This window comes from Chiroxiphia lanceolata, chromosome 2, assembly GCF_009829145.1.
Source record: "Chiroxiphia lanceolata isolate bChiLan1 chromosome 2, bChiLan1.pri, whole genome shotgun sequence".
Lineage (NCBI taxonomy): Eukaryota > Metazoa > Chordata > Aves > Passeriformes > Pipridae > Chiroxiphia > Chiroxiphia lanceolata.
This window is the reverse complement of record NC_045638.1, coordinates 34300252-34313493: the sequence shown is the minus strand read 5'-3', so window position 1 is coordinate 34313493 and position 13242 is coordinate 34300252. Positions and strand designations below refer to the sequence as shown.

At 40.7% G+C, this 13242-nt stretch overlaps 1 protein-coding gene across 6 annotated transcripts in view; it reads right to left on the bottom strand.

The window, feature by feature from the left end:
- Window positions 1–13242, bottom strand: part of LOC116783262 (regucalcin) — an 84624-nt gene that overhangs the window by 26343 nt on the left and 45039 nt on the right. For all 6 annotated transcript variants that reach the window (XM_032680651.1, XM_032680653.1, XM_032680652.1 and 3 more), the window contains 5 exons: window positions 12766–12956; window positions 10485–10696; window positions 7838–8005; window positions 1638–1754; window positions 699–1172 (listed from right to left, as the gene is read on the bottom strand). In XM_032680651.1, coding sequence (XP_032536542.1) covers window positions 699–1172; window positions 1638–1754; window positions 7838–8005; window positions 10485–10696; window positions 12766–12956 — 1162 coding nt within the window. The remainder of the gene's footprint in view (window positions 1–698; window positions 1173–1637; window positions 1755–7837; window positions 8006–10484; window positions 10697–12765; window positions 12957–13242) is intronic.

The following is a 13242-nucleotide window of genomic DNA, read 5'->3' as shown; positions in this document are numbered from 1 at the left end:
CTGCTGAAAAATAATTTCCTTTACCACCTTCTCAGTAAAACCACGATCAGTGGCAGACACAGAGGATTATGTTAAGACTGCTAATTCGCTGTAGGACCTAAGGCAGCTACATGCAGTGAGAACATCTAGGTCTGGATGTAACTACTCAGTCTGCCTGCTACCTGGGACAACTTGACACCAGAGGAAGAGATGTGACTAAGACTCCTGAATCAGATGTCATGGGAAGTGGTATGAGTACAGGCCCAGAATTCTGCTTCTGCATGTGTGGAGCCAAAAAGTACCCATGGAATTTAACCACCTAGGATATCACCTACTTGACTCCAAACCATGCAGGTGAATGCTGAAAAACCTCATTTTTTTTAAACATTTACTCAATTCAAGTTGAAATCAGAGAGTCAATTACCAAATATGTACATTGTGCACAGAAACATGCATCTTAAAATACATAAAGGAATAACCTCTAAGCAAGTCAGGAAGCACTGAATCTCTCACTGGACTGAGAGAGGACAGCTTCTGAAAGTCTGCGGCAGGCAGTGCAGCATATCAGAAGACTGAAGTCGAAGGCCTTACTTTTTTTTAAATCTTTTAAAGTTATTTTTAAAATCATCTCCCTTTGCTTTCCCCACTCCCACTTTCATCCACAAAGACCTTGCTCACCTGCAAATAGTTTTTCAAAACTTTACCAGTTAAATTCTTACCCTCTCTAGGTCCTGCCTCAAATGCATGAACATCCTCATGCGAGTATGAATGCTATCTTCTTTTGGCTGCACCAAGCCATTTTCTTCGTCCTCCTTGGGAGGAAACAATGGTTTGTTAAAGTTACTTTTTCGCTTTAATTTCCAGTAATTGTAGATGAAGTCTACAGCAAGTTTAGGAAGGCCCAGCTCTGCTGCAACATCCTCCACTTTAACTAATGAGTAAAATTCTTCTTCCAGCTCTCTGAGTTTTTGGGCTCGTAAACTCGTTTTCTCGCTCTCTGTTTGCTTCTGCTCTGACACGCTCTTGGGGTGCTCCTCAACATCAGGCAGCGAATTCTGTTTGTTCTTACTGTGCTTTAGACAATACGACTTGAACTTGACCTCATCCCCATCATCCAGGATAGTCTTCATTTCTAAGCTATGCTCAAAGGCACAGGTGACATGAAAGGCAGTGATGCAGCTTTTCACGGAACACTGAAGACAAAATAAAACGAAAGACCTCAGTTACTAACAGTAAAACAACAAACCAGAAAAAAAGGACATAATTATCTTAATTACATGAAAGTCCATCCCTACAAAACCCTATTTTCTACACAGTCTTAAAAATATCTGTTGATACCTTTGAAGTTGGCTTCACCTGATTTAGTATTTTCTTGTTTGCAAAGTGTTCAACAGGAGTTTTCTGTCCATCTCTGATGCACATAGTAGTGGTTCTTAGACATCTCAGCCTTATTGAAAGGAAGGCAATCCAGGCTAATTCCTAAATCTCTGTACTAGTCAACTAATTTGATAGAAAAGAGCTATGAAGAAGTAGATATCTACTCAGTGGTCATCTGCATTGTAAAGCACCTCTGAACACTGGAAGAACAAAATGCAATACCAAAATCGCCCTTCTGACACAGACTTACCCTGCAGAGTCACTACAGGACAAGTACGTACCTGAATGCAAGCACCAGTTTTCAGTTTGCATAAACTACACACTAGAGCCCATCGACTTGGTGGAATGTGAGACACCTTGGTGATTGGCTCCATCCTTTCTGGGCAAGCAATACTAACCTGTAAACAAAAAAAATCAGCATGGAAAACAATTACCAAGGCAAAAAAAACAAGCAAGCAAGATACGTAGGAGCAGAATCATCTCTATTTCTGGGGTGATGGGGGATCACAACAGTTGACTGTACTGGAAGCTGAAGTGAGCTTGACTGGGAATGATTGGCAAAAAAGCCCCATTGTGACTGGCCAGAGGCCCTACGTATCCTTGGCATAGATTACCTCTATGGTAATCTAAGGGCACCATTGGGCTTTTGGGATAGCTGCTGCGGAGACAGAAGAAATTAGACAGCTGAGTACCTTGCCTGGTCTCTCAGATGACCCTTCCATTGTAGGACTGCTGAGGGTCGAAGAACAACAAAGTACCAAGCGCTACCACAACAGTGCAATACCGCACTAACCGGGACTCCATGACCCCCACCCATGAGATGATTCATGAACTGGAGAGTCAGGGAGTGGTCAGCAAGACTCACTCACCCTTTAATAGTCCTATATAGCCAGCATAAGTCCACTGGAGAGTGGAGACTGACAGTGCTCTATCATGGCCTGAATGAAGTCGCACCACCACAGAGCGCTGCTGCGCCAGACATGCTGGAATATATATACATATATATATATATATAGTTATAAGGTGTAGGATTTGGGCATGACATAGATTCTACAGAATGAGGGATGGATGATGTCCAGTTTCTAACCACCTCACATCATTTTCTGGGGATGGGGGGAAGGGCTCTCTTTCAGTTAGGGTAAGCATGGCAGTTGGGTACTGTCAGTTCCTTCTGTCACTGAGAGCATAGCTGTTACTGTTTGTTCTTCATATTCCACTGCTGTTTCCAGTAAACTGTTTATATCTCAACCAGTGATCTTTACCTTTGTGTCTCCAATTTTCTGCTCCAGCTCACAGCAGGAGGAAGGGGGATTGAGCAAGCAGCACATGGTTTGGAGTGCTTCAGTGGGAACACTAAATTGGGGAATACCATTCCTAAACCACAACAACCCATTGAGAGACTGCAGTAAGTGGCAAGTACTTAAGTTTATTTCCATTCCCTTGGGGGGTTTGGGGGTATTTTTGTTTTTTGTTTGTTTTCTGTGCCATTTCACAGACCTAACTTAAAAAGTACCAAAATACAAGCTACTCAGAACAACATAGGAATGCTATAAAATCCCCAGATCTGCTACAGTATCTACTTCTGCCAGCTCACGATTTGAGGCAGAACGGATTTATCAGTCAGCAGCCAGGGAAAGCCTCCATTCCCAGCTCTGCCTCTCCACCAAGCACTCCCGCTGCAAGACATGATCCTAATACACTCTCCTAACTACAGATTGCATCAAGTATAATTTGAGAAAGAATACAACAAACTTCTCTTACTGCAAAGCACGATATATTCTCTTGTGCTAGTTTTCACATACTTAGTCTGGATGATCTGTTTGTCCCTGGTAGACCAGATAATGGATGTTATTACTAAAAGAAAGAAAAAAATTCAGATGCGCACAGAATACCTTTTCCTGTTCATTGTTATACTAACTTCCATATATCCATTGTGATGGAAGTTTCTCAACTGCCTGTTGTCTGTACAGGGAAACAAGGACTGTCCTCCATGTTTAGTACACCAAAACAGACATAAATTATATCTCTGGACATCCCTGAGCCACTCCTGACAAACAGGATTTATCCAAGGCAAAGAAACAAAAACTTGGCCAGCTCTGAATGATCAACATGCAGAACTGGGCCAGTATGAGAATGGCACACAGCAGAAGATTTCAGTGGGATAACTGTGTCCCAAGAACACCAGTCTCCAGAAGCAAGCATTTTGACAGTTACACAGCACTTTTTGAAGAAGCAGTTGTGTGCTTTGCAAGGCTGCCTGTCTGAAGCCAAACGAAAATGCTGATACTAGCTAGGAAGTTCTCCACAATTCCTAGAAACAATTCACCTGAACAGGGGCAGACCTGTATTTCCTGTGGTGGGAGAGGGGCTTCTTCTCAAAGGGATCAGACCTAAGAATTCAAAGAAAGGAGGTTCCTAGGTCATGCTCTGTGGCATTATGAGACAGAATAAAGCTCGTTAGTTAAAAAAAAACCAAACAGTTAAGGCTGAGATTTGAACAGTTATTTTGGTTTTTTTAGAAAACTTAAAGAGCATTATGCTACAGTAATTTTCATAGAGTACCTTCACAATAAGAGTCACGCAGGGAAATCCAGGTTATATGAATTAGTTTAACACGTGATAATTAAATCGGTGACTTTACAAGAGCTAGTAGACAAAGTGGAACTTCCCAGCTCCCCTTTGGGGGTACACCATCAATGACTTGACACACAGATTCATTTTAAAACCTGCTTAATCCCTGAGGAGGAAAGGCTTTGCTTCAGCAGACCTCCTCAGTGAGGTAGACTTACCCAAAGATAGCAGTGCTAAGTCGTAGTTGCTACTCTCAGAGTATTTTTGCTACTCTCCTTATCATGCATTGCTTTAAAGATCATTTAAGTAGCTGGAAAAAACAGCTTTTCAAGAGATTACTTGGTTCATCATTTCCACATTTAAAAAAACCAGTTGACCAGCAGTTCACGAATTAATGAATAAATTGACTCAAAATATATGTTTGTTACAGTACTTCACCCTCTCATCTCCCAACTGCAAGCCCACATCTTCTGGAATATAAGTCAACCTGCTGCATGGCACTTCTGAAAGTCTTCATTAGGAAGACAGTGAGACGCTTTAGAGAGGGTTCAGGTTTTACCAGACAAGAAGGAGAACAGAAGGCAATATGTGATGCCCTCATCAGGTAAAGATGAGAAGCAATTGAACCTATTGTGGCCTTTCTGTAAATTGGTGGAAAAGTGACAAGGCTATCCCTGGAATGCCTATAGTTCAACAAATCATGTCCAGCACTTTTAAACATCATCAAATGTAGCTTTTTTGTTTCCCAAAGGAAAGAGCCTTTCATGAACCTAACTTCACCGTGCTCAAAACAGAGCTGGTTACAAGTCACACAGGTGTTTCTGAAACAATATTGTACAAAGATTGACTGTTACCACTATGCTAAGAGGCAAGATTTCCTTTGGGAATTAAGGGATTTTATCAATTTGTCAGGTTGTCTACATTCTTTTCAAAAAGAAACCAGAATCTTCAGTGATTTCTTCTGGAGACTGAGTAATACCAGCTTCCACTGTGCTTCCCAGCAGGACTTGGACATTGACACAGACTTCCTCCCTGTCCCTCTCTGCCCTCTTTAATGCTCTCCCTGCTCCTTCCCCAGAGGAGACTCATGAGGTCAAGAAACATTTATAGTGGAAATACTGCCCATTCAGCTTGTAATGCTGGCTGTTGGTATTACCCCACTTTGTAAAAGCACAAAGAGGCACTTACAGAGTCAGGTGCAATTTATTTATACTGGCCTCATGCCATCTGCACGTTTCTGATATTCAAAGAGAAAAGTCAAGGCAAAGTCTGTTTGAACTTTGCTACTCACAAGGGATCCAGAGAGCAGACAGACCAACTTCTTCATTCCCCAAAAACTGCCACCCCAAGGCAGAAATGATCCATCTGCTGTAAGATGTAGCTGTTTTCTCTATTTCTTCACCTTGACTTACATCTTGACTGCTATACTCCGAAGAAGTTTTAAGAGTGTGCAAAAGTGAAAACAATGGGTTGTGAAGCCTACTATCTCCAACTGTCATGCACATGATCATCCCCCTGCTGTCCTCTGCTTCCTTGCTAACCTGCCACCAACAGGTGCACCACTGCACAAAGATCTATGTCAGTGGCTGGGAAGGGCAGCCCAGTGCCACGAGCATGGCCACTCACAACAGGACAGTAAATTTTATCTTTCCTCTACAGCTGGGAGGGTTATCATTTGCTGCTTCAGCTAACATCACACTGACTGACAGAGGATGTAACTGTAATGGGTTATCTAAGGCAGAGAAGGACTTGGAATTTCAAAACACTCAGTAGAGGTTTTCTGGTATCAGTGTTTCCTTTTCTTATTTAGAAGAATGCCTTTTAAGAAAACATGAAATAGACCACACATTTAGACTAAAGGACAGTAAAGGCAGAAGAATAAATGGTTTTAAACCAACAATGAGCACGCTTTGGAAAGTAAAAACCTTCAAACACCCCAATCAATAAGGAGAGGGTCAAGAAAGCCTTTAAACGCCATTAAATCACAAGGAAGGCACAAAGGAAAAAAGCATTTTAAAACAGTGCTGCATAAGTTAATGAAGGAAAATACCTCCTGCAATTGACTGCAACAATGCTAGCCTACACTTGGTGACTCACGAAGCCTCTTTGAACCTTTTGCTAGAAGATAGAAATGTTTATAGCCCCTTCCTCTCTACATAATGCCTTGTTCTACTCTGTTAGGGCCACAAGAGGAAATGACAGTGACTTTATAATTAATCTGTTTCTTTTTGGGGAGTTCCAGCATGCTACTATTTTGAGAAGAGGAAAAATATGAGAATACACATTCTCCCCTAAAGCATCCATACATAGGTCTTTAATCTCTAGGTCTTTATTCCCCCCTGCAGCATGTAAAGCCACACTGACTCTCCAGACAGGAACTGTGCTGTTTTAGCAAAGATTCACAAAGGTTTACCGGTGACTGAATTGTTTTACAAGTGACAATGCACAAGCCTGAGAGAGAGAATGAATCCAAAAGGCATTTCCCATCCCTACTGGCAGGTACCATCTCCTCACTACACCCAACACACTTGGCATTGGTGCAAAGGGGAGGAGGTGCCCAAGGCTTGGGATTCACTGAATGGGCTATGGAAGCAGCCGGATTTCAGTTCTCCCACCTGGGTAACTCTCCCAGTGGCTTCTCTCCCTCATCAGAGGGAGGTGGACAGGCAGGAAGCCAGTGTTTGCTTCCTGCCCTGCTGTCACCTGCTTCCCAAACCTCACTGTTCCTCTTCCACTAGTGAGAACAGCAAGACAATCACACACTGAAAGGACCTCTTAGGAAAACCAGTCTGCTCAGAGTCAGGAAAGCTTCCAGCCAAGTCACGTCCTAAGTACAGGAGGAGAAGAGATTTTTTTTTTTTTAATTTGAAAATAAATCTATGGCTTTTCTTTTTCAACTCCTTTCTCCTTGAAGGTAGAAGAGATGCCAGGAACTACAAGGAGGCCTGAAAGGAAGAGTGCAACTTCGAAGATAACCTCCTTAGAAAGCAGATATATACCCAAGACAGCTAGGAATTACAGACTGTATCTAGTTGCTAAGTCAAAAAAATACCCAGAATCCCAACATCTTCCTCAAAGTTTTGCACGCATGAGGCTTGGCTGCAATTAGGAACAGAAGGTTCAGAAAATATGGTATCCTTGATGTCACAGCACTGACATATCTGGCTACTGCCTCACATTAAATCACTCACCAAAATGGATTTGTGAATCTTACCAGAAAGAAAGCATAAATATTCCAAGTGCAAAATTAAACGCAAACTCTATATACCCAAGTGAACATTCCATTTTACAGAATTATACTGTGATGCTAAACTTGATTCAAAATGAAGTGTAAAACTTCATTATGAAACTCTCCATATATGTATACACAGATATATCAAAAAAGCCTTTACTTATAAAATACAACAGAGATAAAAGGTCACATCTCCCCCACTGTTCAGAAAAATTTTAGTTCAAAGAAACCTTAGCTACAAATCTTAGCATACATCCTAAAGAAATAATGCAAAGGGGCGTTCTTTAAATAAATAATAATAAAAAAACCCTAAAACAACACAAAGAAAAAAGTAGAGGTATTTGTGCAAATTATACATGTATCTGAGCACACAAATTTATCAAAAATAAGAGACAATAAAACTGCATTTGTAAGATGCAGCTTACATCAGTAACCCCTTCTCACAGGTCACTCAGGTACCGTAATGTCACTAAGAAGTGACTGCTGAGTAAATGGAGGTGACAAAGTGACTCATTAATGGAACATAAGCTGGACTCCCTCCCGGTCCTCACAGACTGTGCAGACCCATCAGAGTAAAGCCCAGTATTATGCCAGACAGATACCTAAAGTCGCAAGAACATAAAAAGGCAGAGAAGGGAATGAGAAGGAGGAGGACAGAGACAGAAATTAGGTTTTTACCTCTGGAATCCAAAGAGCACAGCTCACATGTGCCCACTTGGTCCCTGTCCTGGTAGCTTTCATGGCACCTCCTCTTTTGGGACACAGGAGGCACTGAGGATGTATTCCCAGGACACAGGTGCGACACAGCCAGCTCCCTTCGGGTACTTTTAAGATTCCATAGCACGCCTTGAAGAACAGATATTGAAATCATTATGTGGAAATTATTTCACACACAGGCATTAATATTCATACAGAGTAAAGCTTTCAAAAAGTAAAGGCACAATTTGGCCTTCACTTAATCCCTCTGTGATTTCTTCACCTTAAAATGAGTCAAGTGATCAAAGAGATAAACAGCCTCAAAAGCAACCTTTTTACCCTGGTTTCTTTTTAGAATGTGTGCTGGTATTACTTGTTTTCAGTGTAAAACATATCCATTGTGACTGCTCAACAGCCCTGGTGTTAAGAACCTTAGGTTTTTCTTTTAGTGATTTTTAAATTTTCAAAGCAAACAACATTGACATTTTTATAAGTTAGCTTCTGCATTCAGTACTTTTTAAAATCACAATTTCCTACTGCTAAAAACTTTACACTCCAACATAATTCTATGTGAAGGGATATAAGCTGTTTGACTGAAGGAAGTTTCCTGCAACATTAAATTACTTTTGTGGCTACGGTTCTGTGCATTGTTTGTTACTTCAAATATTTATATAATATTGCAACAAAAATTACAGCATGTACTGAAATTATGAGGTGCCAGGTCTTATGCCTATATCACAAGTATTGCTCTTAACCATGTAGAAAATGAGAAATTTCTTAAGTTTTGCTAGGATTGAGAATTTAAAAAATTCTTTCCAATTCAAATTCTTCATGGTTGTTAATGGAATCACAATGGATCCTACTGTGTCTACACACACACACCTATTAAGCTGAGTGTATCTGAAACAACTGGCTGCCACCAAGGCCTAATTCCACTCAAGCACTCCAAATAAAAGTTTTATCAAAAGGGTGGATTTCAGAGGAAACCTCACCATCTCTGGGAATAGTAACACTGGAAGACTCAATAGAAAAGGATCGTTAGTTGTAACAATTTTTTCAGATTAAATCTAGTATAAAATTCCCACACTTACCTTCTCATCTTTCTAAGACCTCAGTATTTAAGTATTTAATATGAAGCAATATCATAAAACACTGCACATTTATGTCAGGCTTATGGAAAGGGGGACTTTCCTGAATTAAATTCGGCAAGACTGGCTAACCTAAATGTTTTTTTTGTGACAACTGTTGTAAAAGCCCAACAGGGGGAGCTGTAATCTAAATTTTACAAGTGTTTTTTTCCTCTTCTGTGGCACATTCCCACCAGAATTCTTTCTATTACTATAGCAGAAGTGGCATTACACCTAAGATCACATTTAGGGGATTGGAAATGGACTGAAACTATTTTCTAATTTAAACCAACTAATAAGAGGAGGATGCCCAGACTACCAAACCAGTAATTTCACAACGTGTTTGAGCCAGCACAAGAGGGTACCACAAAGGAGGAATTTTCTCACACTCCTCCTGCCCTCCACCTCCTAACTGTGTGATGACAAACAGACCTGAGGCTATTTGTTCAACCAAAGCTGATCCAGATTAAAAATCAGATGAGTTTTTGTTATTGTTAGGATTAGCTCTAGCCCAGACAAGTTCCCCAGTTGGTTTCAGGCAGATTCAGCGTGGGGAAGAATGAGGGGCAAGGAGGCAGCAGACCATCAGCTCAAGCTCAGCTGTCAGCAGGCAACCATGAGCCTCTGACTGCAAATCCATCATTACTTCTAAACAGGCACAAGCAAAGACTGAAGCGGGCAGCCCAGATGCCGATTGTACTCCTGCCACTGGCCACCTTGCTGGCAACTCAGGCTCACGTGGCTGCTTCACGCGGTGAATCAGATCAGGAAAGCAGCTGGGCTGGCAGCCAGCCCACTGAGAGTAAGGAGACGACAGGTCCTTTCTCAGCCAGATATGTTTTCCGTGTACTGCTTGCAGTCAGTAGAAAAATACATTTTTAAAAAAACCTTCTGGGTCTCTTTTCAATTCACAGCAAAACCCCCCTCCAGAACAGGATGCACAGAAACCACAGGATTCATATCCCTTTTCTGATACCTCTGACGGACTACACTGAGCTCAGTCAGTGTAAAGTTTTAGCTACTTCTGAAACACTATAAATGTGAGCAACATTCAGACCAAGAGCATGGTTACTGCAGGTGTTGATGCTTTCTAAAAGAGATCCCTCTTTAAAGTGTCACATGTGGTTTAAGATGGCTAAATTTGGACAGTCCTGAAACAAGTGATCTTTAGATTTCTCACAAATAGGCAAGCCAGTATTTCCTGCCCTGTTTATCTTCAAAAGCAGGTTTAGTCATAACGGGAAAAATTGCTTATGGTCACAGAGGAAGTACTTGCAAGCCCCCAAAACACACTTTGCATTCCTGTTAGACTGCAGCTGTCCACCTATTAACTAAGCTAGGCCACTTAATCTACTGTAATTGTTGGGGTCAAAAAATTCACCTTACGTATGATCCTTCATACGTAGAAAACTACAGAGTTCTCCAACTAACATTGAATACCAGTTCAAATTCCACACTTGCCTAGGTAAACTTAGACCATGGGAGTGGTCTAAGGCACTAACCTGATGGACACAAATATTACACTTGTCACAAAACACCATGTCATTCCCATCTTCACTGTCGGGGGACCGGCACACATCACAGATGACGTCTTCATCATATTCGATACCCAACCCCTCTTCAGTCTCAATGGCATGATTCATATTCTCATGACAGTGCCGTTCCAGCACTTCAATTGTCTTTTCCATTGTGTTTTCATCTAGGGGCCCACATCCTACAACACAGAAAAGGAAGGGGAATTAGAGGACAGTCAGGTGCTTCTGATTGAGTCAGAGAAACAGGAAGAGAAAAAGACAACTTCTAGCAACTACTGCAGTAGACACAGCATCTAAAAATAAAAGAAAAATAGAAAAGCTTTTTCACTCACAGACTAATTGTAGCATTGTTTTATAAATATCAGCAGAACCACTACTGGAGTAAAAGTTTAAACTGTACATAAACCACAAGATCGAACCTTGAAGAAAACACTACAACATAAACGACAGACAGCAGTTGCTGTAACTGCTGGAGGCTCCCATACAACCCTTCCTGCACTTTAAGAAACAGTGATGACATCCAAAAATCACACAGTATGTACTTCTGAAGGCTAACTCCCTAAAAAATAAAACTTACCGAGAATACTTCATATCTTATAAAGATATAGAAGTTGCACCACCCAGTGCTATCTAGTACACTACTTGAGTGATTAAAGCATGACAGTTATGAAAAGTGCTTTTATTTTTTTGTTGGGTTTTTAAAAATAGAATAGTAGATAAATATACTGTTGCAATCCATACTATCTGTTCACTTGAACACTAGACATGCTAAATACACTCCCCACTAATCAAACTTAGCATAAGAAGGACCAAGGATTTGCTATGAAACTGGTCCTCGGCTTGCAGCTTCAGGACGTAGGCTAAGAAACCCTACAGTGCTCATAGCTATAAGAAATCTCCCACCTGCATCTTATCAAAATATTTGTCAAAAATAATGATGGTGCTTACAGCTCACTATTCACTTAGACCTTTGAATGTTGGGATATTCATGAGCCATTAATAGCAGAGGCTAATATTTTAACTAAGGCTACTAACTCTGAATCCTCTTTACAAATGATAAACATGGAGATGGAAAAGATAAATGACTGCTGTTAAAAAGTGCCTTCTGCTCTTAAACTGTTCTCTCTCATGCCCCTGTATTTTCTCACTTCCAGAATTAAAAGATTTACAGAATCATTCAGGTGGGAAGGGTCCTTTAGAGGGCTTCAGCCCAGTCCCTGGCTCCAAGCAGAGTCAATAGGAAATCCAGCAAAGGTTGTTGCTCAAGAGACATATCTAGTCAGATCTTGAAAATCTCCACAGATGGAGATCTGCTCCACTGAAAAGCTAACAGCTTTTGCTAACAGCATTCCTGTATGCCTGGGAAGTTTGTCCTGGCTTCTACCTCTTACATCCACATCCTTTGGCACTTCAGAGCTGCCTCTCAGATCCCACCTATCAGTTACCTGAATAAGTAGAAACCTGCTCTCCTGAAGTCCAGGACCAGAAAAACTACTTCCTCTCCTCACTCCCCTCAGGATCTCAGTCACCACTATTTTGTAGCTATTACAGATAATGCTGCCGTTGACTATCACATCCCTACAGGTTCTTCCTTTTTTTTGGTAACAGCAAATCCAGGAGATGCAAAATATTTCTCTCTTTTGTCCACCTGTCCTTCCTAAAGGATCTGCAATCACCCATGAAAGAATACTAGACATACAGGTTATTCCACCATAGTTATTCTAGTGATAATTCCAAGGTTATTTTACATAGCTCACTCCTGCTCATAGCCCTCTCTATACCAACAACTTGCAAGGAAAAGGAATGTTTACTTAGCTGATTCTAAATGGGCTAACATGAGTGAAACTCAATTACCCTGTTGAGAACCCAGCATGCAAGCTCCTCAGAACTCTGAGTTTGTAGCAATAATATGTTCAAACTTAAGATATGAAAACATCTGCTTTCCTTAAAAAACCTTAAACTTTTGAAGTCTTAATTTCACCTGGTGTGGCTTTTCCCCTCCTGCTTCAGTCTGCAGAAGTTGCACATGATTTTGGATGTGAAAAAGTTTTTAGGCCCAACAGGTAAAATATAAAACATTAACAGATCAAGCAAGTAATTACTTTAATTACATTTTTATCTCCTGTTTTTCTTAGCATTGGTATTCAATTCTCATTCAGCAATGGTTAAAAGACCTCACAAGCAGACTACAATTCAAACAGCAGAAATTAACTGCTGCTTTTAAAATTAGAACGTGTTGTGAAATTACCCATTTCTGTCAGCTCTTCATTTAGCTCCTGAAGCCAAAAGATGTCCATATCATCCAAGTCATAGCGACACACAGATTCTGCCAGTTCCAAAATGTTGATGTAACCTGGTTCTGTGGGCTCTTGGCTGGAACAGTGGATGTATTTCCTCGGTCGTGTATACAGTACTTCTTTTACTTTTTCTGCTACAACCCTAGAGTGAAAATAAAACAAGAAATAGTTACAGCTTTTTAAGATTCACCCTCGAAAGACATGAAATATTTGCTATAAGTGCAAAGAAACCTGGTGTTTCACAGATTTTAAACTATCCAGTAAGTGTAGCCAGGCTAGGGAGACAAGATTTTGTAAATGTCATTTTTTCACACAAAATGTTCCAAGGTTTGCTACATACACAGAATCATTTTTAAAATGTAAGCCATGCATATGATTTTCAATTTAACAAATGCTATTATTGCAATGAAACAAGTGTTTCTGAAACC